The sequence below is a fragment of the Nycticebus coucang genome, chromosome 5, assembly GCF_027406575.1.
Source record: "Nycticebus coucang isolate mNycCou1 chromosome 5, mNycCou1.pri, whole genome shotgun sequence".
Classification (NCBI taxonomy): domain Eukaryota; kingdom Metazoa; phylum Chordata; class Mammalia; order Primates; family Lorisidae; genus Nycticebus; species Nycticebus coucang.
In genome coordinates this window covers 123,306,976-123,334,950 of record NC_069784.1, presented here as the reverse complement: position 1 = coordinate 123,334,950, position 27,975 = coordinate 123,306,976, and the positions used below count along the sequence as shown (strand labels likewise).

The window sequence follows — 27,975 nt, the reverse complement described above, 5'->3', positions numbered from 1 at the left end:
AGATTTTGCTATTTCAAATATTCTTCTAGTTTTGAATAATTAATGGAATAATTTTAGAGGTTTTCTAAGATAGATTAAATGTTTAAGTAAAGGCTTTTTCAAAGTTTATCAATTAAAGGCGATGGCAATCATAGTGCTGAAATAATAATGAACATCCCATTAATCAAAATAAAGAAAGTACTTTCTAAATTATTCATTTGAAGTTGTGAATATTACTTTTGAGCCACCTAAGGTTATTCTGATTTTGGTTTCCTGAGTAAAGTATTTCCCTGACAGAAAATAATTTTATGTATTTTGTTAAAACATGAATATGTTAATTACTTACATATGTAAGAAAAATGTATATGGCTTGAATGTTTCTGTTTTATAGATATATTACCCAAATTAAATAAACCAACTTACACAGTTCTTCCCTATCGAGAGATTGTGCACCACCTCCAAATAAGCCTTTAAAGAATCCCCTGTTTGGTGCTTCAGGTGTTTCTACAGGAGTGAAGAGCTCACCCAGCATTTCCTTTAAAATCAAAACAAATTGTAATTGTTAAAATGTCAGGGAAACTAAAGATAATTCCCAAAATGATAACTGTAAACTCTTTAACTGAAGCTTATAACATTACCTGTTGAGAGTCACAATTATTGAGCACATTTCAAATGATCAGATATAGAACATCCACACTTATTCAAATAAAGAGTTTCTAAGACTAAATTCATTGCGACCGACTGGCTACCTGCTCTTTTGCTAGATTACTTTCTTTGCTTTATAGGCAATGATGCTATTTCTACTTTAAGGAGAGTCTAATTTTTAAGACAAAGTTTAACATAACTCTAATTATTAAGAATTTATTATTGAATTAATAACTTGGTCTTACATTAGAAGAAAATTATCTACTAGCAAGTTTAAAAATCTAGAGTGCTAATGATGATATACAGTTCTGGAATTATAAACTTTAGTTTATACTGATTACAAAATCAGTAATTTAGACATATTAACTTATTTTTTCATAAACATACGCTAGGAAAAGAAGTATGCCAACATACACCTGGAATTTCAGACATTTGGCAGGAAGATGGGAAGCCTTCTATACTGACAAGATTTTTCTGAAATTATTGTCAATATTCCTTAGTGAAAGTCAGTCAGGAGAGAAGATTGCTGATGTGTTACTGATTCTGCTGACAATACGTCAAGAGGCAGGAAGAGTTTCTGAAGACAAGGATGGTAACAACATTATTTACAAGGTGGCTTTGGGAAGCTGTCAAAGTGAATTAAAGATGCACTGCGGCTTTGGGGTTGCACTCCTGCCCATTAAAGAGCGAAAGTCATCATGTAAGAGTGGGTACACTACTGGCGCCATGTGCGGAGTTCTGCTGTACTCTGGTATTACAATACTAGAGTGCAAGTGTGTATTTTTCAGGCTTTCTTCCTTAGGGCTGGGCTAAGAAAGTTGTTAAAGGATGTCCAAAGATTTCTATCCTTAGACATAGCCATATTAATTCCATCTCTTTAAGCAGATTGTAAATGGAAGGAGGTAATTATTAGTAACACAGAACATAGTTTTATTTGTAACACTTGAAGCCCTTACATTTTTATTGTCTTTTCTCTGGATTTCTATGAAGTAGAATAAACCTACAATGAAAAACTTCCTAAAGTTAAGAAATCAAACTTGTTAAAACCCACCATAGAATATGTGGATACCTATTATTATATTGTTATTTATATTAGACTCCCTGACAAAGGTAATTTCAGGCATATTTCCAAAACTTTACAACTATATTTCACTGTAATTTAAACTGTATCTATTAAATTAATATATGAGTCATTATAAAAGTTTTTTTTTTTTTCCCCCTGAGACAGCCTCAGGCTGGGTAGAGTGCCGTGGCATCACAGCTCACAGCAACCTCCAACTCTTGGGCTAAAGTGATTCTCCTGCCTCTGCCTCCCAAGTAGCTGGGACTACAGGTGCCCGCCACAATGCCTGGCTATTTTTTGATTGCAGCTGTCATTGTTGTTTGGTGGGCCTGGGCTGGATTCAAACCCACCAGCTCAGGTGTATGTGGCTGGTGCCTTAGCCGCTTGAGCCACAGATGCCAAGCCATAAAGTTTTGAGATACACAAAAATAGATTAACAAAAACATTTGGAGAAAAAAAATGACCAAATATTTTTTTCTTACATGTGTAAATTTCATTGTAAATATAATATCTATGAGAATTAACATATACAACATATATATATATATAACATAACACAACATACTTGTTTGAAAAGAATTTGTGTGTGTGTGTGTAGGTGTTCATTCTACGTGGAGAGCACAAAATGAATGAAACATTACATCTCTCTTTGCTGTCATTGGAAAGACAAACACGGAGCAATAAGATGAAACTGTTCTTAAAACAAAAATCTGTGGAAGGTATTTTCATTACGGGACTCTCAAAGCATGTGCTCCGAAAATCTAATTAAAAGGTTTTAGATTTTCCATGTGGGCGCATGTGTATACTTCCATGAGAATAAGGGGTGGACAGTATAAGGGCCCTGAAAGAATAGTTCACCTCTGAAGAAATTACATCAATATTTCTGATATTTACCTGAAGATTTTCACAGGTTTCTTGACTGTAAGTAAGTCTTTGGATTTCTGTAGGTGAAACCAGATATAATGCTTGTCCATTGTTGGTGAAGCAGAATGTTCTGGCTATCCTCATGTTGGTAAGGGGCAGGTAGTACACATCCAATAGAGGCCTTAAACTTGGCAAACTTAAGAAAAAAATAATTAATGAAGTAGGTTTTAGTCTTGAGCTAAAAAAGGCAGAGACTTTACAAATCTTATGATTTTGTTTATATATTCGAGTGGGAGATAAAGAATTTATTTCTCATATACTTGTTCACTATTAACTGAATAAAAATAAATTCTCAGTGAATAAGACTATAAACAAAAAAGTATTTCTTTCAATATAATTCTGCAACAGAATTCGGGAAAGAAGAAATGCTGTATCTGTGTTTAAAAAAAAAAAAAATCCCTTACCTGAAAGCCATAATGTGCCCATTGGCACAGAAACAGGCAAGGCAGATGCTGTTATTCAACGCTACGATATCGCCACGAAGCACAAATGAGGTCTCGGTAATGTTCTGCTTATAAGCACAGTTCTGGGTTGGCAGTGAGATGACTTTCGCTTGCTTTTCAGAACATATCACTGCATACTGATTTTCACTGATTTCCTGAGAAGAGGAGGGGGATACTGAGACAGGGCGCCGTTTTTTCAATTTTTCCTTTTCATCTTTTTCTTCAGGAACATTGTGTTCCCTCCAGGGTTCATATGCAGGTGGCATTAAGCAGCCCATGGTATCCAGAAATGCCATTCTCAAGATTGCACCTTTTAACCTCAATATAGTACCTAAAAACAGAAGTCTAGTAAATAACTTTTTTAATCCCCAGAGTAAATATGTTTATCCCAACTATGACATATATAATAGACACTCAAAAATACACTGAATGCATCATCAGCTGACATTGTACACCAGCTCACTGACAGGATTCAAACTCCAGGTATTTACGAGCCTGGAAAAAGAAATCATCATTACATAACCCTACAAATTAATGCCACTAATGATCACTCACAATTTATTTAATTGGGAGAATTCTGCAAACATGTATCTGACCCTCAGATGAATAAACAAACATGCTGGGGGATCTGGAACTATCTCCTCTCATCCCCAGCAAGGGCACGCCCAACAAGTCTAAGAGTAGGCGGACGGCATCTGTGGCAAGCAGCCAGTAGTCTCCCAGACACAAGTGGCTGCAGAGCACTGGAAACGTGCCCTGTCCCAGGGAGTGGACAACTGCAGTGTACTCTAAGAGGGTTCACACATACACCATTCCAAGTTTAATACTCCCCAAATTAAATGTAAAGTATGCTAATAATTTAAAAATAACCACCACATGCTATAATGATAATATTTAGGATACAACATGGTAAGTACAATGTTATTAACATTAATTTCACCTATCTTTTACTTCTTTTAATGTGGCTCCTTGAAAATTTAAATATGTGACTTGCATTCCTTTTCTAATACTACTGATGCAAAGGGCCAATAAGAAAAAAAAGTCTACGAGTTTCTAATCATTACCTCTAAAATCATAACTTCCTTTTAAGTTATTTACCAGTAAATGTCAGATCTATTCAAGGTTTTATTTTGGTCAGTTTGCAGTCTTAATTTATGGATTACATTTCTTGACTTGCTTTAATTAATGGTACCCTTTTTCTCCCACATGCTTGGGAATGTACAAATAGGCTTTATGCTCATTTCTAAGTAAACTAAGTGATAAAATTAATACAGTGAAAGGGCGGGTAGAGAACTGATTTAGCATTCTACTTCTTAAAGATTTTTTCACATTTTGTTATTTAAATTTACATGAAGTTTTATAGCTTATAATCATTTTTCCATAAATTATTATCCTTTATTTCTAAGAAGAGTTCCTGATGTTTTCTCAGAAATTTTCTAAGAAGAAAAATATCCTTTTCTTTTTTCTTCCCATTTTAATGGTTTGCCTATTGTAGAGTTGCCAGATAAAATGAAGAACGTAAAGTTGAATTCGAATTTCAGATAAGCAATGAATAGTTTTTCTATAGGTACGCCCCAAACACTACATATTTTTCCCAGCATAAATGAGACACTTTTATGTTACTTTCATTAAAAAAGTGTCTTTTATTTGGCAAGTAGATAATTGACTACCTTAAGCAGTTTGGTAGAAAAATAAAAAACAAATGGTAGTTACAATCTCACAGTTTTAATCACTACCTCAAAAAATGTTCTAAAGCTAACTTTTCTTTCATGATCGCTTTATTTTTTATTCTAGTCTACTCAAGAGTCTTTCTGCCTTTAAAGTTTTGATAAGGTTAGCTGATTAATCCATGCTAATTTGAGAACTGTTCATAGCACTTACATAGTTCTAGTCTGTGGATTTTTAAAAACTGGCCCAAAATAACATTTAAATATATGCTTATCGTGTAGCTGACTGGATTTTAGCATGTTTCTCAGTAGAATAGTGGGAATTGTTTTAAAATAGAAAATAGTGGAAAAAGTAGACTATTTAAATTCTTAAGCATAGAAGCTAATCTGCTTAAAAAATACCTCTTTTCTCATAGTTCCACTACAGATAATGTGATGTGTCATTGACATATTTTTAAATAACCATCTTATTAAAAATAACCTCAAATATCCTATCATTGAGAAGAAACTAGAAGGTTCCTTCTTACCTCCGGAAATTATCTTTATATCAAAGAATTATAGCTGATTTGATTTGATTGTAAGCTAGATAGTATATAAAAAATGCTGTAGTTAGTAGTGAATAATCTGTATTTAATCCCTCTCCATCCTTTTTATTTATTTTATTTACTGGAAACAAATGTTTTCCTGATACAAACTGGCATTTTCTAGTTGTAGAAAATTTAGAAACAGAATTTAGAAAAAGAAAGGAAAAATTACCCCAAATCTTACCAACCAATGATAATTCCTGTTGACATTTTGATTTTCATCTTTCTAGTTTTTGTATTTCTCTACACATATTTGACGGTTACTAAGAAGGGAGGTTTGTAAGAATACTGTCAATAAATAACATGGTTTTCTTTAACAACCAAGTGTGCAGAATATACTCAAGTTGTTATTGAGCTGAATTAGTAAATCAAACTGTCTACTTAATGTGAAGAGAGCTCATAAATAAACTTAAAATGATAATTACATTTTAATTATAAACTCAAAGAATTGTAAAAGTCCACCATGTAAATCAGAGATACATTAATGAGCAAAATCATGACTGTTTCCATCTAGATGAGCACAAATGAGTCGTAACCGAAACCAGAATTCTCAGTTAATTCAAGACCTGATGCTACAACATTTGATAAAATCCAATCTTTTTAATATATGAGACTACAAATTAAAAAATATGTTTGCTATTATTACCTGATCCTAATACTTCAAAGAATAAAAATAATCTCAGATTTCACACTTACAGATGAAAAGAAATCCAATGTAGAATGTTTAAAAATGTATTTTTCTGCTTTTCTTCTAAATTTGTACCATCCTTTTGCTCGTGGAACATAATATTTTGAGGTATCAGGAACTAATTGTTAAAGTAATTTTCTTTCATTTTTAGGAAGTAATTACTTTACACATGATCCCATAGTATAAAAAAAGGTAACATCTGAATGGCTGTATAAACAAACAATATTCTGAAATCTTGTCTTACATATTCCTTCATTTAAAGCATAAGTCTGTCACTATCTCCACATACTTCACATTTTAGAATTCTAAGATTAAGTCAAAAACAAAAAGCAAAGGCTTCTATGAAATCACAGTTTCATAAATTATACCTGTAATATAACTTAAGTGTAGCACCAGGGCAGAACATACGTACCACTTGGAGACACAATTACTGGCTGGAGAAGTCTTTGTTCTCCTGCTGGGGGAAGGTTCAGTGCAATGACAAGCACTGTTCCTAGAGTCGTTCCAACCCACAGACAAGGGGAAGGGGATAAGTCCGCCTTTCGAGTAAAAGTCTCACAGAAATGAAGAGCAGAGATCGCTTCTCGTGATTCTTTGTCAATGCTGGTTACACTGGAACTTCGTGATCGGCTGAAGGAATTATCTTTTACATCTGAAACGGTTTAAAATTTTGCAAGATTGCTCAAATTATAAAATATCATTTTGGGGGTATAAATTTGGTCTAATAGTCTGCAAAAAGACAAAATCTACAGCGTACTTAATTCTAATTTTCTTTTAGTTGATCCTTAAACAACAGGGGTTCGCTTGTATATGGATTTTCCTCTGCCTCTGCCACCCGAGACAGCAAGACCAACCGACCAACCCTCCTGTCTTCTTCTCAGCCAACTCAATGTGAAGATGACAGGGAGGACCTTTGTGCTAGCCACTTCCACTTAACGAATAGTGAACACTGGGTTTTCTTTCTTGTAATTTTCTTAATAACATTTTCTTTTCTCTAGCTTACTTTACTGCAAGAATACAGTGTATAATACATATATCATATAAAGTATGTGTTAACAGACTGTTACGTTATCTGCAAGGCTTCCAGTCAACAGTAGGTTGTTATTAATTAGGCTTTGGAAGATTCAAAGTTCTATGTGGATTTTAGGAGGGTAAACATCCTCAATCCCCCCACTGCTTAACAGTCAACTGTAATTGAAAAGAGCAACTATTTATTTTTATGCTAAGAAATTTTCCTTTTTGCTTAGGAACAAAATGCAAATGCTCAAATCCACACTCGTCAGAACTGAGTTAGGTGTATCCCAATTAATTTTTTAATGTGTGACCCTTAGTAATCAGACAGCTTTTTAAATCTTAGCCCTTATCACCTTCTTTCTTAAGGTGCTCTTCCTTCCTTTGGTAATACAATTACTAATTAGGTGGAGCTAGACAAGTGTGGACCTTTTCAATTTTCCACATTTAAAAAATACATTTTAGAAGTACTCTGATTCTACCCTCAAATTTACTATATGATGGATCTTTTATTTTTTTCCAAAATCTGCCCATAGGAAAAATGGGGCAGATTCAATTAAGAAAAATTTAGGTTCCATTTTTCTTCAATGCCAATTTTACTATGATCAACATTCAATCCAAGGTATTTTCATCAAAATATATAACTGCTATGCTATCTGGCTCCTCTTTGTCACCAGATGTAATCCCTTTCTCCAGCTTTGTCAGTAATGACAGAGATATTTTGGAATTATACTAATAAACCTTCTCTCACCTTCAACTTCCTTCTTCGTGGCCAGTTCTTTTTTCTCTGAAATGCTTATTAGACTTATTTTTTCTGTTATTTTGTATCTCACTATGCAAAATCGTAACATAACCATTTCCCAAAGCACTGAATTTCTCTAATGGCACGATTTATGACACCCTTGTTCCTGCAGGGGACATTTAGGATGAGCCACCATCTTGAACCCACGCTTCTGGTTTCTCTACACGTGGTGCAACGCCGCCCCTGGTATTTTACTATAATGTTTTGTTTCCTTCTCTCAGTTGCCAATCTACTTCCAGCATCCTAACTTCAGGCTCCTACCGTCATTTAACTTGGACGATTCCCCACTGATCTCCCACTGTTAGTCTCTCACTGTAAATTTTATGAGGTATGGTTTTGATTCTGCCACTGTGATTTAAAAAAAATCCATACTGGCTCCTCTTTATCTATTTATTTCATCACGTTCATAATGTTACTCAAGTTTTTAAGACTTCACAAAATACGTTTAACCTCCCCTCCTGGTCCCAACTTCCAGTGCTGCCTGCTTCATTTCCTTGTGGGAAATAAAGGAGCCGTTCAATTGTTTCCAAATATAATCTGCTTACCTACGTTTAGGCTTTTGTTTGTGATTTTCTGATTGGTGCCCCTTCATCAACCCGTTCTCTGCCTGTCAGGATTATACTCATTTTCTGTCTCAGGTATTGTCATCTTCCTAAAGTTTCTGCTTATTCCCCTCCCATTTGAGTCACGAAAGCTTTGTGTGAGTATATGGTGGCACTTATACTATATTTGTTCATACTTTGCGTAAGTATATGATGGAACTTATACTATATTTGTTCATAGTAATTTCTAACTTGTTTCATAGCCCACTTGAAAGCCAAGCAAGCCCTCTGCAAGCATCTGGAATGCAAGGATATTGTCATTTTGATACCCTGCAAAAATTTAGCACAGTTGTATGTAAAAGTTATTCAATAAAAACTTGTTAAAGACCTATACATAAGAATATCTACCTGTTTCTGCTACACCATTAGAATACATTAAAATTCCTAATAGCTTCTGCTGTTCGCAGCTAATAAATGACTATTCAATGCTACTGTGAAAGAAATGACTCTTCATGTCATTAAAAACATTGAAAAACATGTTAGTTTCCTAAGTTGTATTTATTAAATAGAAATGTACAACCAAATCCTTATTATAACCTCCAAAAGCTTTTTAGAATCAAATATTTACAGATTAAAGATATTCCTCCCAAATAATAACTAAAACGTTAGATGATTAAGTTCACGAACTGATCCTAGAAAAAGTGTTACATACTTCCTTGGTGAGTATCATGACAGTCACCAGATAGCCAAGGGAAGTACTTAGAAGGTGATGAGTGTGATATTCAGCAGCGAGGTATGTAGTATTTTTCCTAGGATGAGTTTGCAAACTTGTCAGACCTTGTTTGATAACAGCTCTGATGGCCTTTCCAAAAAAGAGTTCCAAAATTGATTTGAAGAGTTGACTAGGCACTGGTGTTGGTGCATAGATTCCCAAGGGCAATACTCTGAAGTTGACTGTAGTGATATTCAGCAATGAGGTATGTAGCAATTTCTCTAGAATGAGTTCATAAATCTAATTGACCTCATTTATGCAACATAATTTTGATTATACCTAACCTCTGAAAATAATAAAATTATTAGTCATGCCAAGGCACGGGTCATTGCCACTTGTACTTCCTAAAAACTCTTTCTTTTGCCTTAGATTACATTTCCTATTACAGATTACCACATAGTAGAAAAGAACTAACTGCAAATGAAACAACTTTCCATAATCAATACTTCATTACTGGATCAGTTTGTAGTATGATATTGATTATAAATACTTATTAACTCTTTATGGATTCCAATGTTATGTTAGTAAGATAACCAAAATTTTACATTTCTTTCCAAATGACAAATAAATACAATTTGCTACATAAAGCATACACATGCAAGGTAAATGGACATTATATTTCAGTAGCAACCTAGTGATAACAATAGAAAACAATGATACAAGAAAATTTAACAATATAAATTTCTTTTTATTATCATCACTATTTTTTGAGACAGGGTCTTGCTCTGTCACTCATGCTGGAGTGCAGTGGCACAATCATAGCTCACTGTAACTGCACCCTTGACCTCCTGAATTCAAGTAACCCTCCTACCTCAGCCTCCCCAATAGTTGGGACTATAGTTCATGCCACCATGCCTCAATAATTTAAAAAATTTTTTTTGTGGGATTAAGGTGTCACTATGTTGCCCAGGCTGGTCTCAAATTCCTGGCCTCAAGCAATCCTTTTGCCTTAGCCTCCCAGATTGCTGACACTATATATATAGTCATGGGCCATTGCACCTGGCTGATAATATAAATTTCAATGTAAACTAACCTGTGGAAAAACTCTTACTGATAACTACTAAATTAAAATAGGTAATTTACAAACACCTATATTGTAAACGTTAATTCACAGACCAAATGAACAATCTTTTACTAAAATAGGCTATTTTAACTATATAAAATCCACAAACTGTAACTGGATTTTTACTATATGACTTATCTATAAATATTAGATTACCAAAGATACTCCTAAGGCCTGATGGATATGGAAAAATGGACTGAATAAGAATCAAGTTCAAAACTGATAATAGATAGGTTGTTTATTTTATTATCTGCTTAGAACAGTTTGAAAAAGAGTTTAACAATTCATGAATTACACCTTCCCCTTACTGCTATTAAGGTAGGCATTGTGAGCCTCTTAAGAATTGATTTTTAGAGATTTGTCAAGCTAAAAAAAAAAATGGAATAAAATGTTTAATTTGTGTAGTTCTAGTAATACGAGCAGAAATGAAAATAGCTGTCACCAAACAAGGCCTACCAAGGACATCAAGATACTTTACATTTATCATGTCACCAAATCCACATAACTATTTTGAAAAGTTTTACGACTACAATTAAATAACAGAGGCTCAGAGAGGTTAAGCGGCTTGCCTTAATGAGCAAGCTAGTCAACAGTAGAGTCAGGATTTATGTTCATGTTCAAGTCTAAAACTTCCTGTTAGGCCACTTGGGACAGCGATACCACCAGTACACAGTTATCGTAGAGTTAGAAGGTTATGGATATTAACTGAGCATTAAAGTTCAGTCCTTAGATGCCAAAAAAGTACTTGGATATGTGATCTTTCTGGCAAATCTAAACTCTAATAAACTTGTCATTAATGCCTCTATCCAGCTCGACTGATAAAATCAATCATGTTATAAAATTACTGCTTTCATGCTATCTCCGGGTATCTAGAACATTCTATTTGCACACTTCTCTCCCCCTCCCCACACAGCCCTACACAACAAAACTCTGTATAATCAAATCAAAACGTGAAGCCAAAAGATGAATTTGCTCAGCATAAAAATTAGGATAAGAAACTAATTCACACCAAGGTTTAAATAATAGATTGATTTTTGCATCCTTTGGGTAACATTTGAAAAGTGACTTCAGAAGTATAACAATATCCTCCATGGTTCTTGAGGTGGGTCATGGGATCCAGGAGAGTGAAGCTATAGTAAAAGTGCAGTGGCACACAATTTCCCAGAAGCAAAAATGAATTCTATTCATGGAAGCATCCAGAGCTGCAGGATAGTCCAACAACCTTAGGTTCTTTAGCAACATCTGGCAGTTTGAAACTATCAATATAGTTGGGGTTTCCCCCCATAGCCTGTCCAAACAGTGTATAACAGAGCAGCCAAGAACTGCTATCAAAAAGTAGAAATTATTTAAGCAATGCATACATTAATCAAATTGTAGTTGGCTTAGAGCAATGGCTCTCAACCTTCCTAATGCCGCGCGACCCTTTAATACAGTTCCTCATGTTGTGGTGACCCCCAACTATAAAATTACTTTCATTGCTATTTCATAACTGTAATTTTGCTACGGTTATGAACCGTAACGTAAATATCTGATATGCAGGATGTATTTTCATTGGTTGTGACCCACAGGCTGAGAACTGTTAGCTTAGGGCATTAAAATACCAAAGGCAGACTATGATTTGAAAATGCTAAAATTAGTATGTTTAAGACCAACACCTAAGTTTGTACTGTGCATAAGAAGTCAAGAAATCTGAAGAATAAATATTGGGAAGGTAAGAGGAGTGGGGCAAAAATGCAGGGACAAAACCTAATTATCCCTAAGACAGGCGTGGGTAAAATCATTATTGAACAGTTAAGCTTCTTATTCAGTTAAAGGTGATAGAAATTTCTGAAATAAAATACTGATGAGTTTAAGAAAATATCCTGTTTTATATGTTATTTTATATATTATATAAAGACTTATTTTTTAATCTTTATTGGTATGTCATTTATTCCTACTCAGGAGCTGTGTTTGAGCTGGATGTAGAGCAAAATGAATCAGTAAACACATTCACCCTGCTTTCCTAGTAAATAAGCTGCACAGACATTTCTATAGAACAGCAGTTCTCAACCTGTGGGTCATGACCCCTTTTTAATGATGAAAATACATTGTGGCATTAGGAAGGTTGAGAACCTCTGCTATAGAAGAAGGTCCCCAAATTATTATCACCTAAAGTCAGTGATGACGATCCTTGAGAGATTCACTGTAATATATAAAACTAGTAATTAATATTTTACAATCTAACATTAGTATACAATAATTTAATGAATAAAATTCAAAATAGGCTTTTAGATGGTTAAATGGGCTATAACCACTTTTAATAAAAGTCCAAAGCTGCACAAACTTAATTTTAAACTGAATTCTGTTAAGAAATAAAGTATCAAGGGCTGAGAAAACACGTTATTTTGGTTTGCTTGAATTTGTATTATGATTATTTTATGATTTATAGATAAGAGGTATTCCAAAAGATGTTTAATGTTTAAACATCTTAGTCATTTTAAACTTTATGGAAATCTAACTTACAGTAACTTAAATCTTCTGATTTTCTTGTCTTCCATTATAGGGAATTTAGTTACTTTGAATGTCTATTTAATTTACTTACCTAAGTCAGGCTTTAGGTCAGTAGGCAAGCTTAACTTCCTTGACATCTTTGCTGAAAAATAAAACGCATTTTTAAAAATCTGAAGAATATTAATTCACACTTATTAACATCAACTGATTTTCAAGATAGAAGTGAATACTTTCATTGCTAAATCTTGATCTAGGGTAATTAAATGTAAGTAATAATATAAGAGGTGAAAAGTAAACCTTACTTTCAACTTTTTAGAAGTTTGTACTTACTTGATGTAATTAATATCTTTTTGTACTTGAAGCTCTCACTTCAAGAAAGCTTTTTAAATTTTAACTTGTAATTACTGCTTAGCCTCACGGGAAAGGGCTAGTCTTTTCTAAGAGGAAAAAGGTCATGCTCAGAAGAAAGGTGTCGTAGGTAAGAACAGTAGAAACATAAAACTAAGTTTGGGTCAGTGCCATAAAATCTTTCTAGCTCATCATCTTTACAGATACTGGGCTTATTATTCTTAAAGGCAATTTGTAGATTATAGGACAAACCTATATGCAATTAAAGTATCTGATTACATCCTAAAGATATCAGACTCAACTATTAGTTGTTATAACACTTCCATTTACACGACAGTGGAAAAAACCCTTAAATCATGTGTAATCCAAATTATAGTGTGTACGTAAAATATAAACTATAGGTATTTTTATGTAGTATTAGAAAAACAAAAAAGCCAATGTGTAAAATTACTGGAATTCACTTTCCATCCTTAAAATCAGTTATCTAGCAAGTGATTTAAAGTTAGGGGTTGTTTGGCTATAGCTATTATGTTAGTTTTAGTGCATGCTAACAGAATAGTGCTTCCTATGTAAAAATTTAAAAAGCACTTGTTAATACATGAATGGATACATGGGTTAAAACTTTGGGCTGTTAGGAGATATTTAAAGCACAGACCCTGCTAGTCCATAAGGGCGCCATGTAAACAAAGTGAAATCCAGTCATAGTACATAACTTCCACATCTAAAAAAATGACAAATCTAATGTTAGGAAAAGAGGCATTAAGCAGACTGGAAAGAGATGAGGGTAGGGTGGGGAGGGACATCAAGTTTTCACCTCCAAGTTTCATTAAGCTAATCAGTATCTTTGAACTAACAATACTGGTCAAGTTTATGAATCAGTCATCCCATTTTCACTGACTTAAATTTCAATTAATAGATAAAATGTAATACAAAACTAAAACAGATAAAATCTGTGGTTCGTGGTCTCACATACAAGGTTGGTATTATGTTTGACAGTCAATACTCTTAATACCCTCAAAATAGGTCTAAAAAATGCAGTATTAAATACTTAGAAATAATTCAGAGGCTTTTCATCAGAAATCGTATGTATAATCTACATAGCCTGATAATTATCTATACAATGCACATAGTATCTGAAGAAGAATCCATCTAGCACCCTCTAAAGGTACTCAGAGAATCAGATGCGGTGAACCCTCCTCTCTAGTCCCTCTTCTCTAATTTGATTTGGTAAGTTATCCGAGTCCCTGGGACTTGTGCTTTTCAAACTTGACTGCCATACCAGTCAACTGGAGCTGTTAAAATGCACATTCTGATTCAGTATTCCTGGACTAAGACTTCAGAGAGATGCTTTTAAGATGCTCCTTATTGACTCAGATGTTGCTGGTCTGTGGACCACACTAAGACTATAAGCAACTTCTGGGTAGTAAACAAGATAAATCCATAAATCCCAGTATTATATACAGTTAAGTCACAAAAAACATTTCTTAAAGAAGCTTCAATATCTAACTTGTAAAAATGTGGAAGCATAAAGTCTAGTGCTTAGGACTGGGTTTGAAATCAGATAAGACCTAGTTTCAAATCTCCTGCACCCAATAATAAGGTGTCTAACCTCAGGCCAATCTGTGCCTGTCTGCACTTCACATTTCCTCATGTGTAAAATGAGGATGGAGAGCTGTGAGGATTATGAAAGATGATGGAAGCAAAGAACTGAGCATAATAATGCCTGGCACACAGCATGATTTAATAAATGTTAGTATTAATACATGTAATAAAATGAGAATATGATTTTTAATAAACTGTAAAACACCATACAGATGAGCTATTACTATAATTTCAATAACCTAATGTCCCTGTCCCTTCACTCTAATTCTACAGCAATATTCTAAGTAACTAAAACAAGAACATGAAAGAAACTTTAGGACAGAAACTATGGAATGGCACGCAATACTATAGCTCAAACTTTCAAGTTCATTTCATTTCATTGAAACTAAATTCAATGTATAGCTAAACATAACAAAGAAGAGAAATAACCTGAGTAACTTACAAGGTAAGGAACAAGTTTATCTTTTATCTTTAAGTTAATCACTTAAAATATGTTAAGTATTTTATCAATTAAAGTATATCTGAAGCTTTCAGATTCTGCCAAAAATTTTACTAGCACAAAATTTCTTTCTGAATTGTATCAGTGCATGTTTTTGATCTTCCTTAGGATTTCTATTAGGAATAACTTCATTTGACATCAAATATTCTTAAAGATTTAAGTTAATCTCATAAAATTTTTTTCTAGCACTATATTCAACTTCTTTAACATTGTAAAAATACTGAATATAACTAATCAGCTTTCAAAAAATTCTTCAGTTCATCAATTTCAACACTTTATTGAGGTTAAAACCCACACAGAAAATGATTAAGAAGAGTTTTTGAGTACAATAATTTTATGGTAAATGTCACAAAAATTTTAATTACGTAGTCTATTAATTAATTCCTCCTGAGACATTTGGCACTTGGATGTCCACAACCTGGCCAACAACTTAACCATAGTGTTCAAATGACAGACAGTTAATCTATACTACTTAATTATATTTGGATATAATTTTAAGCAATGTTTTTTGAATACAAAACTCGAAATTACAACATTAGAAAGGTTAAGTTTTATTATTTTATATTAATTCTAGCTATCAAGTAGGATTTAAAATGCAGAACTGAGTTTCCATCAGCAGAGAAAAATTTTTGTTTGTATGTTCAGGTACAGACTGTGATGGAAGGTTATTTTTTCACATATCAAATAATTATTGGGCATAAGCCAGCAATGAGCCAGAGGCAGGGACATGTTTCCTAGGAACTCATCACAATGAGAGAACCAAAAACTCCAACACAATACAGTGAGTGCTCCTCAAACAGCCAAGCACAAGGGGCTGAGCGGATGGAACACACTGGAATTACAGCTCTCTCAGTTTGGGACACTTACCAAAGACTGTGGGCTGTAGAGGCAATGTCAACAAGAGACTTTGCACATTTTCACAAAGCAAGATATTCCCCAAACATTTTTTTTTGTTTTGATGCAAAATTAATGTACAAATATAGAAATCTTTAATGTACATTCACTGAATTTTGACAATGTATACACTTGTGTAACTCAGATCCTTAGTAAAATATATAGTATTAGTATTAACATTCATCCTACAAAGGTTACTCCTTCTAATCCCCAGAAATAACCACTGCTCTGATGCTTTTTCACCATAGATCACTTTCGCTTGTTCTACAACTTCACATGGATGAAATCACAATATGAACACTTGTCTTAAGGTGTGTTTTACTCTGATAGTGTTTTATAACTTCTTAGCAAAAATATTTTGAAGCTTCCATTCTTTTGCAATGCACAAAAGAATGAATATACCCTTAATTAAAAATTTCATAGGAAATAGATTAACAGTTTATTATTCCCCATATACTTTTTGTATTCTTATCTTCAAGTTTTTTTGAATTATGCATTAAAATTTTTTAGGATATTTGGGAAATAACAAGAAATAGAAATAAAGGTCACCATTAATGCCCACAGTCAAGAGCAACATTTTTGCATTATTTCCTGCCAGTCACCTTTCAAAACCTCTTTTCCTTTATATAGTTGAGATAAACCATAGCATACAATTCTGTATGCTGCTCTTTTTCACTATTAAAACAAAAATGTTCTCTCATTAACTATTAGTATATTTAATGGCTATACATTTATTTATATGGACACATAAAACATTTACCTACTTTTTCCAATTTTCAATATGCACAGTAATAAAAAATGTTGTACATACATATTTGCAAATATTCTGGATTATCTCCTAGGACAGAGTTCTATGGGGGGAATTAATGCCAGTACAACTCCCCCAATCCCCAAGGTGTTCAAAAATAGGTTCTAAAGTAGTACATTTTGAAAGGGCGTATTTCACAAACTTCTGTTTAGAGGAAAACAAAGGAAAACATGCATTAATTTGGCAAAATGTTCATGTTCCAGTTCCCAACTGTGTCCCCTCAAAACTCCAGAAATTGCTCCATTTTCTTATTGTATTGAGTGTAGCTGAGAAACCAGGAAGCCACATGGATCATCTCCCCACCCCACAATGCTAACTTGTCTATTTTGCACAGATGCTTTTTGTGAAGTTGGGGTAGGAGCAAGAGGAGGGAGATGAGAAGAGAGGAAGGTAACGAAAGGATTTCAATCCTGAGACGGTGTCTGTAACTTGTTTTTTTTCCTGGAATGAAGAAGCATCTATCTAAATTCTTGCTAACGGGCAGAACTATGGCATGTCTCGCAAGGATTTGGCTTGAGTAGCACTGGGGACTTGAGGTATGATCATATACTGTATCTGACTTCTACTGAAACTGATTACTCATGTTTTCCTTTGATTTCACAGGTACTTCAGTATAACGCAGCAGTTGTTAGCTGAATATAATGTCTTTGCTAATATTTAAACTAAATTTTTTAAAACATTGCCTAAAAGTGCATGTTAAAAAATCATCTATATCCTACTAACCAGAAATAACCATTAAGATTAACTGAACACTCTTGATATTGTTCTTTGTATAAACAGATAAGGTGGCCACTGATAAATATTTGCAAAAAATGTGATACTATATGCTTAAATGCAATAAGTATTTGCTTTTCCTTAAATTACAGTGAAACAAAAAATCCCTGCTATATTTCAAACATTTTCTTCGCTATAAGATACATCATTTCTTAAAAGCTCTATGGATAAGAAAATGCACAATGAAAAATATTCAGATTAGGTAATAAAAACTGGCTTTTAGCTATGAAAGATCAGGAAAATAGCCTCCACTTCAATGAAAAACATCCTTCATCCTGATTTTCATCAGCTATCATATTTTTAACATTTCCAAGTTTTTAGACACATTGTGTACTGTCACAGTTTGCACACAGGTTTAGTATTGGTTGTATGTTTAAATGGATTTAAAGCTCAACATCAGGCTTCTGTAATACCAAGGCTCCACTTGTTGGGTTATTTTGTTTCAGTACTTAATTGCACATATTTCATCATGGGCTGTTCTTAAATTAATGTTACATTCCGTGGCTTCTTTCATGGCTAGAAATGTCTGCCTTTATACTTAAAAACCTTTTATCTTTTTACCTCTATTGTTTTTCTGTTTTCTCTTTCATTGGTATTAGTTTTCTTGCTATTTCATTCCTTTTACTAACATGAGGTTTAATTTGCCATTCTTCTAACTTACAACAAAAACTTGTGATCACTGGTATCAAACCATTCTTTTCTGACATAAAAAGAACCTGGTGTGAACCCCACACATGAATGTCTTGCAGCAGCTCCTGCCCATCTAGTGCCCTCTCTGCAAGTTCAGTCACCTCAGCAGCCCAGAGCTCCGAGAGACTGCAGCTCCATTTGGGCTCTCCCTACCTTAGCAGAAAGCTGGGGAGACTGGGCATTACCTCGTATTTTTCCATTTTCTCAAAGGCCACAGTCTGGGAACGTGTGCTGTGAACTGCCTGCACACAACAGGCTCTTATCTTTTGACCTGTTTTATTGCTATGTTCTGTGGGAGACTAAGTCCCAAACCTAAGGTTTAAGGTTGTAATTTAGGCTAAAGTTTTGTATCTTTTCATTTTTAAGACTTCTGGACAATATGCCTGCTTTTGGGTTTGGTCAGCTTCTTTGATGGTAGGTCCAGAGAGGTCCTGTGGAGAACATGTGTGCAGGCCGCTCTGTGGCTCCTAACTCTGTGCTCGGGTGTAACTTTGCGATGAGGGGTATGCAGGCTTTGTCCAGCAATTTTATGCTATTCATATTATTTCTTCTCAGAAGTCTCAGAAGCACCTGCCAACAGATTTACCCTGGCAGCTGATTCCATTGCAATTATCAAGAAGCTTCTGCTCATGCCTTGAGGTTACTTATCTTCCACTGTGGTCTTCAAACTGAAGGCATGCAATTTCAGTGAGTTCTTGAAAGACATCATCTCCATTTATTTCTTCAACCCTTGCCCATGACTCTCTGTACCTTCTTTCCTTAGAAATCCTTTGTTACCAGGGAGTATAAACTAGCTCTCTTTTTCTATACCTTTGTCCATAGCAGAAACAATGGGAAAGACAGCAAAGAAGTTTCTTCAATCCAAGCAGAGCCAGTATCAGAGAAATGTCTAAGCAGATTGTTAAGCTGGGTTTTCCCTCTCTCTCCTTATAAACCTCAACGAAGACATCAAGCTGGCTGGTTCCGTAAACCTCAACGAAGACATCAAGCTTTGCCTGACAGAAATAAAGAAATGATACCTGATTACAGCAATAAAGTTCGCAATGCCAACTTTCAATCCCAAGGAAAGATGCATCATGCCTAAGAGAAGAGAGTCTCCAGGCATTGGAGACTGCTTGGACAAGTAAATGAGAAGTGAGTTTAAGCATGGTGGATGCTTTCAGTCCTTGGCAGCTGGAGAAATTTTCTCAATTGTGGAGATTCTTCTTGCTTCTTTGAAATTACATAGATGTTGTATCATTTTCCTTTAGTTTTTCTACTGTATGTTCATATCTTATTTTTATAAGGAGGGTTTCTTGAAAGAAACAAAAACAGAACTATAACTTCACTTTTTAGAATGTGACATTTATAGGAAAAAAATGGCTTAACAACATAAAAGGTAAAAAGGCCGATAATTATGATCATATGATGAAGGTGCCATAAAAGCAAATTGTCTTAGTTTATAAACTGACAGTTTCAATAATTACATTAAAGTGATATTGACAGAGTTTCAATAATTAGGATGAAATGACAATATCACTTTTCTTACCACATGCAGAGATTCAAAGCCACTCTTTAAAAATGGATAATGTTAAAATGTATTTATGTTAAACAAGACAAATGGGATAATAAAGGGACTAAAACTTAGCTCGTAAGATATGACAAGGAATCTAAGGGGAAAAGTGGAACCAAGAACTGAAGTTCTCTTTGTTTACTGCCGATACTTTAATAGCCATTAGAACTATCAATGGCCATCTTCATGCTAGAAGGTAAGTTCCTTGAGTTCAGAAACAGAATTTATCTTGTAAAACATTGTACCTACGTGTGTCCAGCATTTATGTGTGCTCAATAAATGTGTACCACACACGTAGCTTTCTCTGCAGATGCTACAACTGCATGATGCTCTGCTTTGTTTCTGTGGTCAAACTCACAAGTCTAAAGTTACTTTTCTATAGGCTGCTCTTCTTATGTGTGAATAAGAAAGTCACTATCAGAATCATTTACCTCATCTACTTATCAGTCAGGATATAAACTATATAGCCAGTGGGGCTAGGGTATTTCCCAGTTTATTTTTCCCTTGAATTTGGTCCTTGAGGAAAGTAGGCTTTCAGGTACAGTACACTATGTATGCATGTACGCCAAGATGGCATCTGTGATCTGGTGCTAAAATAGAACCTAACATAAGCCATCTTTTTTTCCCAGTTACGATGTCAACAGAATGAGGCCGCAACTTGGCTAGTACATTAACAGCCAATAGATTTGTTTTTGAATTCTTGTAGCCTTCAGTAAACTGTATTAAGAGGTAATAGAGCACAGTGGTTAAGAGGACAGGCAGTGGAATTGGGCTACCAGGGTGTGAATCCTGCTTTGTCATTTGCTGGTTGTGTAATCAATGGATATATTACTTATACTAAGCTTCTTTATCTGTAGAACAAGGAATTGATAGCAACTAGCTCACTGAGATTATGCAGTGGATTAAATGAGAAAAACTATTTATAAAGAGCTGGTACAATGCTAGAAAAATTATAAAGACTAAGTATATTAAGAAAATATTATTGTTTCAGCTACCTCAGTTATACTGTCGGGCAGTTAAAAAAAAATGGGAGGGTTGATTTTCCACGCTTGGGTTAACAGTTAAAGTATGAGTGGCATCCTGTACTATTCACCCACCACACACACACACACACAAACACACACACACCCTGACACCAGCAGCAATTACTCAGGTGAAACTTTGCACTAGAGCCAAGCTATTTAGTCAACCCTCCACTCAACATGGTTTCTTCACCATAGTCATTCTTGGAAATTCAAGGCTTAACTATGAGGCCATTACACAGCTGCCTTAAGGTGAAGCCATAAATATTTGTAGGTTGAAATAGCAAGAGGTGACAATTTTATGAGCTTTAGAATGCATCACAGTAAGTATGGGATGATGGGGAACACAGTGGGTTCAGAAGACTCAAAGTCCTTAGTACTTCTGACATCACAGCTTCACATAGAAAACACCAGACTTGATGGAGCAGTCAGGAGATCTATGAGTTTTCCTCTAACATTTTGTTTTTCAATAGCATTTTTATGCCAAATCTTATTACAAAACTAGATACTGATGTAAGTAGATAAACCGAGATTAGTCATTTTTTCAATGACAAAAAGGTCACACCCTAAAGTGGGTCAGTCTCCTTTTGAAAGAAGAAAGTTTAAAACATTAACTTTTCTATATATCCAAATCTTGTGATTAAAAAAGTACACTGAAAGCTTCCAATTAAAAATAAGCACAGCGACATATAAAATTAAAATAATATTAATGGTTCTTTAAGTTTATATAACTATGCAAAACTATGTACTAATATAATTTTGAAAAGTTGAATAAAATTAAAATATTTCAAAAAATACATAACTATAGAAACCGTTATGACAAACTAAAACTCATCAATAACACAAAAAAGCAATAATGTTTTATCAAAGAAATATCCTTCCAATGTGATAAGTCCTAATACATTTGCAGATGAAGTCTTTCAAATAGTTAAGCTTGAATATTCCATGTTATATAGTCTATCTAAAACATAGAAAAAAATAGAAAGCTAGTCAATACATTTCATAAAGCAAATATAATCCCAGAACATCAAACAGAGAAATTATTCTAAAAAATTAATTACAAAGTCCCTTTCATGCCAGGTACAATTCCTAGGTAATTTAATTCTAAAAGCAGTTCAGTAAAATACATGTAGAAAAAGTTCATTCTAATTTTTCACACTATACAACAGCTTAAAAGAACCTCTAACATAATATGTCTTAAGATAGCATGTACTATAAGGAAAGTTGGGCAAAAAGTATTATGCGATAGTGCTAGTACATAATCAAAGTGATTTAACTGTTACCCAGAGATTCACTAAAAAACCATGAATACAAAGAGACAAATAATTGAATCTCCATAAATGAAAAGCCCTTTGCCCAAGAATAAACCACGTTATTGAAAAAATGACCAGAGGGGCAAAAAGACTAAACAGGGTTCAATTTACAAAATGCAGACAACAGAGAAGTTACTTGTAAAAATTTTTAAAAAAAATTAATCATACATTAAACATTATCAGCTGAGAAAAAGTAAAGATATTTCAGAGGCCTATAAATTCATTCAATTGAACTGAATTCAAGGAATATGGTAGATGTTTTTGGGAGAAATAAATAATAATGGAATAATAAAAATTTTGAATTTTAACCAAAAATGAAATTTAACCTCTTTTTCGAAAAAAGCATTTTTTAAACCTTTAAAAGTCTTTGGAAATCTTCAAATTTTGGTGACCATAAAGCCCTAATTTGATAATACTCCAGAAGTCTGATTATATGATTGTCCCCCACTTCTAAACTTTGAGAACTTTGGGCTGAGTAATTCATTTCAAAGTATAACCATAAAAACAATCAGAAGGAGTAATACATGTTTTACTTGTAGTGGAAAAAGAAGGGAGCCCTAGAAAATTCCTATTTAACCCAAAGGAGGTACATAGCAGAGAATGAAGGAGTCAATCTCCTAGAAAACTATTTCTTTGATAAGTAAATTCTTGAAAATGTAAGGGTGATGGAGTAAAGCTAGAAAAAAATACAAATGAAATAAGGAAACAAAATTGTTTCAAACTTAACTTGAGATTATAAAATTGTACTATTTATATGGCATAAATTGAACCCTGCTTTATTTTAAAATAAAGCAAAAATAAAATTAACAGAACAATTCATACCGTAAGTCAGAGAAAGAACTACAACCCAATTTAACTGATTTTTAATAATGATTGCACCAATGAGTTTAGAAAAGACACAGCCCAAGAGATTATTATTTAGCATAGGAAAAACAAATTAACATACACAAAATGCAATGCATTGGATAATTTTCTGGTGTCGAGTTAGCATTGCATATAGCAAGGATTAGAAACAAAATAGAAAGTTCTCTTTCGTACCTATGTCACTGGCTACCATCTTGGAAAACTTTCTGCTTTTGGTCTTCACTGAAAATAATATTTTGATATAAAATGTCAAAATCTATTCAAAATAAACTAAATAAATTAAACATAAATAAAATACTTTAAAATAAAGATACTATACCCTTTTCTATAAAATTATTCATTTTTTGTTCATCATCTGAATTGTGTGGTGACGAAGAACCTACACAAATGAAGACAAGGGAAGGGACAGGCACAGAGTCAGTCACAAACACCGAGCCGTAACAAGACGAGAGCACACATGAAAAGTCTGGCCACTCCTAAAGCAAGTTCCCACGTGACTGACCACAAGGAGAGGCCATGTAGACAGTTAATAACCATTTCTGTAACATTACAGTGCAGCAATCGCCAATAGCTACCATCAATATCTTTCATGGGAGATTCCAGTACTACATTTATGAATTAACTGTAAAATCATTTTTCCTTATGTAACAATAATTTGGAAAAATCTTAGTATGTATCATATGCCAGAGAACAAATAAAAAAAAGTAAGTAGCAGTTTACTGTTTCTTATAGAAAATTCAGAAATTCTTGTTATCAGTTAACTGAGTTAAGGTTCCTCCAGCAGAATCAAGATAGTGTACTAGTAACCGTGCTGGTAAATATTGTTATTTTACCGTTTGACAGTTTAACACTATGTATCTATTCCATTATATACCATAGCAACCTTTAAAATACACATAGGGATCTCTACAATAGTGAACATAATACTTACATTTTTAAATATATTCAATTTTTTACTTAAATCTACTGAAGAAATATTTACCTCTGGCTATGACTCTTCCCAATGTTAGCATATAATCTTATCTAACATTTCTATAATTAAGATTTTATTTACTCTTTTTCCTTAAAAAATGTTTCTAATTTCTCAAAGTATTTCTTTATTTTTAACCTGAACTTTTATTATAAATACAATCCTAAATTATATTCTGACTGATAACTTTTAAGGACCTATTCTTTTATACATTCATCTCAAATGATGAATCATCAATTAAAGTTTCAATAATCTCCCCAGTTTGAATTCACATTTTATCTAAATGTATATTTCTCATATGATGTTAATCACTTAATACTTTATTATTTTGAATTTACACAAATTTGACCTTTTTCCTGAACTAACTTCTAACAGCAGGGGCCACATTTGATTCAGTTTTCTATCCTTTTGTGATCAGAGGAGTGCTTTATGTGTAGGAATCTCTCAGTCAGTATTTGCTTAATGAATAAAGCTTTTCTGCAAGAAGCACAAACCTGGAACATAATTGGAAGTAAATTAAAAAATTTCCTTTCTGTGCTTAAAAAAATCCAATGAAAGCATTGAATCTTAATGAAAGCCAAAATTTGACAGCCAATATACTCCTCACAAAAAAATCCTGTTTCCTTTCTAAGGCCAAGTGGCAAACATCCTTGACATCTCTGACCAATTAAAATCTGCAATGTTGGCAGGACCTATTATTATTATTATTTTTATTAAATCATAGATGTGTACTTTAATGCAATCATGGGGTACAATGTCCTGGTTTTATGAAATATTTTCATCAAACTGGTTAACATAGCCTTCATGACGTTTTCTTAGTTATTGTGTTAAGGCATTTATATTATTTCTATAGTGGTTTTAAAAGATTACTCTTTAAAAATCCATGTTAGTTTTTCTAGATCCATATAAATGGATCCATGTTAGCATTTATAGATCCATATAAATCCCATATAAAAAAATCACTTAGGTAACACTGAGCTTTGTTAACATTTCCAGGAACAGAAATAGGTATAGTTGTTTTCATATAAATGTAATTCAGATTTAAATAATACAATGGTTATATGTTAATATATTTTAAAATATCACTGTCATCTTTGACACTAAATAGCCATACAAATGTATAATAAAAATGTTTTATTAGTACTAGTTTTAGTTGATATAATTCATATAAGAACAATAGCACAATGATATATCTATACATAATAACATTATAAAAATGTTTGATATATTCAGAATAGAAATAGTCAACACAGGCTGTAAATATAAATAAAGCAAGTAGATTTATTTTTCTCCTAACTGAAAATGCCTACTAGTGATTATCATAACTTCTGCGACAGCCCATGAAAAAGCTCCGAGGTAGGTTTCAGCGTATCTTATTTGAATATATTTACTCAACTTCTACTATTAAATAAACAGACACTGTCTACAGCTATGGTTTCTTTTAGGTAAGGCACATAGTGATTACTGAAGGTACCATTTATATCATGGTATGCATGGTTTTAAAAATCATTTCAACAGTTTTTATATACACGTGTGTATGTGTGTGTGTGTATACATACGTACATACATACATACACACATTTTTAAATTAAGTACTAAAAAATTCCAGCATTACTACAGGGCTCAGTGAACCAATGTGAGTTCTTTGAAATAAAGATCAAATGGAAGCCATCCCCTTCATATGTTTAAGATGTATGTGTTCAGTAGGCAGAATTTATTTTAGAGAGACCATTGGTTTATTTAAAAATAAGTGGAAAGGGTAAACTATATTAATTATGTGGATTTTCTTATGATTTCTGAGGAGAGTTTTTATGTTGATTAGCTACACGGCTGCAATCTCAAATCCTGATTATGAGATTTAAAAGCTTTTCAAAAAAGTTTTTCTTCATTTACATGAATTATTTTAAGTAAACAAGTTAGTTTTGATGAAGGCATGTAAGTACTTTACATTTCAACATTGGCCCCCTTCTTAGTATTTGAGACATTAATTTTAACTCCGAACCTACTTTTACACATTTCTTCTTTCCCCACAAATACTAACTTGTTTTACATTAACTGTATCAGTTTTAATAATCTATAATGCACCCTTAATTATTTATTTGTTTACATCTTATCACTCTGGGAAGTACTTGAGATTGTAGTTTCATTACTAACTTTGTTTTTAAAACGTGATCCCAGTGTGGCTCTTCTGATTCAACTCAAACTCATTTGTTATTCTGTTTCGACCATCCATTCTTTTATTTCCCTGTTAGAATGCTAAAAAGTTACACATACACAAAGGGAGACAATTAGTCCCTCACAGATGGCAAAAATTATTATTACCTATTTTTAAATGGGTGAGTCGAGAAAGACACACGTAAGTTGTTAAGACTGTGTAGAGTATCAAAGGATAGCTTTCTAGAATCTCATTAGTCTCTACTGCATTGCTCTTGGTAGCTACGTATCACTGAAACCTACCTGTCATCTGAAACACATTTCAGACACAACTATTGCCTACTGAAGTTTGACTTTTTAAAAGCAGGTTTTCCTGATATGTAGAAATAGATGTAATTCCTTAGAGAATTATTTTTTCAGAGCATAATCATACAACTAAATAAAAAGTTCTGTATTTAAAAATAAGAATAAACGATTTAGCAATAATTTTTTGAGGTCACAATTTTCACTTTGGACTTCAAATGTACTAGATAGAAACAATATCTTGTATCATGTAAATTTCTATATGTTAAAACTATTCTGTCTTTTCATATTGACCAAAGTACAAAATATATCTGAAACCACAAATCATGTTTGATATTCTCTGGTTGAAGATGAGAAAATGTGGAAGATTTTTACTTTTTTTACTTTTAACATTTATATACTTTGATTTAAAAATTCTTATAACCTTCTCTACAGTGACCTCTTGGTTATTTCCAATTGCTACACGTAGCCAGTACCCTGACAGTCAGATGTGAGCCACTGTGCCTACCCTTGACTGAATCTTACTAAAATACTTTCAATGGTCACTTAATTTAATATAAATATATTACATGTTACATGTCCAAATTTCCCACCCTGGTTTATATTATATCCTTAACATAGCAACAAGTGTATGTATGTGGCCTTTGGGGAAGGTGAGATCCAAACAGTATTTTATGTAGTCACATAAAAAGAGTAATAAAACATTAAATTCTAAATTTAGAAACAACTAGCCCTATGAGATATAAAAGTTATTCACTTCATACTGTTCATTAATTCCACCAATGTTAAAACTTAGCATTAGGTAATTATGTTAGTGATTCCTGCAGTTCCATGTTTCATCAGCTTAATGAGTACATTTAAATATGACATTTAAAAAATAAAAAGTGTGAAAACATTAGACTTTAAGAAACAGTCAACTGGTACAAAATGCAAGTATAAAAATGTAACACTACAAAACTTTTACAGTCTTAGAACTAATAAAATGCTAAACCAAAATACGAGGAAATAAAACAAATTACCATTCTCAATATTTCCCATTCTTACTATTGTTTCTGATGTAGTAGAACCAGCTACTGAAGACTCAAAACCTGTTTAGGAACAGTGATATTTATGCTAAAAAAATCTTTCCAGTAAAAAGCTGATAAAAATTCCAAGCCAAATGATATAATAAATATGGTAGTTAAATTATGAAGTCAAATTTAAAAAAGACTAGCCAAATTTCAATTCACTAAAATAAAATAATAAATTCAGGATCTTGATTTAAAAGGGTCTCCAAATATACTATAAATAATATTCCTCTGAAATAGTAATATACATACAGATCATGCAAAGACCCATGTATAGACAAGGAAAGAGAACTGTTTTAATACAGCTACAAATATATCAGAAATTACTTTCATCAAAACTGAAAATAAACATAACTGATATTATTTTACTTGTCTACACTCATCATCAGATCATAAGTGTTAAAAATCCTTCATAAAATTTATATGTATATCATCACAGGAC

General features: G+C 33.2%; 1 protein-coding gene across 2 annotated transcripts in view; it reads right to left on the bottom strand.

Moving 5' to 3' along the window:
* STXBP5 (syntaxin binding protein 5) overlaps positions 1–27,975 on the bottom strand; it is a 140,649-nt gene that overhangs the window by 12,150 nt on the left and 100,524 nt on the right. For both annotated transcript variants that reach the window (XM_053591523.1, XM_053591524.1), the window contains 8 exons: positions 27,486–27,554; positions 23,359–23,418; positions 23,214–23,261; positions 12,765–12,815; positions 6,406–6,645; positions 3,016–3,385; positions 2,582–2,747; positions 403–514 (listed from right to left, as the gene is read on the bottom strand). In XM_053591523.1, coding sequence (XP_053447498.1) covers positions 403–514; positions 2,582–2,747; positions 3,016–3,385; positions 6,406–6,645; positions 12,765–12,815; positions 23,214–23,261; positions 23,359–23,418; positions 27,486–27,554 — 1,116 coding nt within the window. The remainder of the gene's footprint in view (positions 1–402; positions 515–2,581; positions 2,748–3,015; positions 3,386–6,405; positions 6,646–12,764; positions 12,816–23,213; positions 23,262–23,358; positions 23,419–27,485; positions 27,555–27,975) is intronic.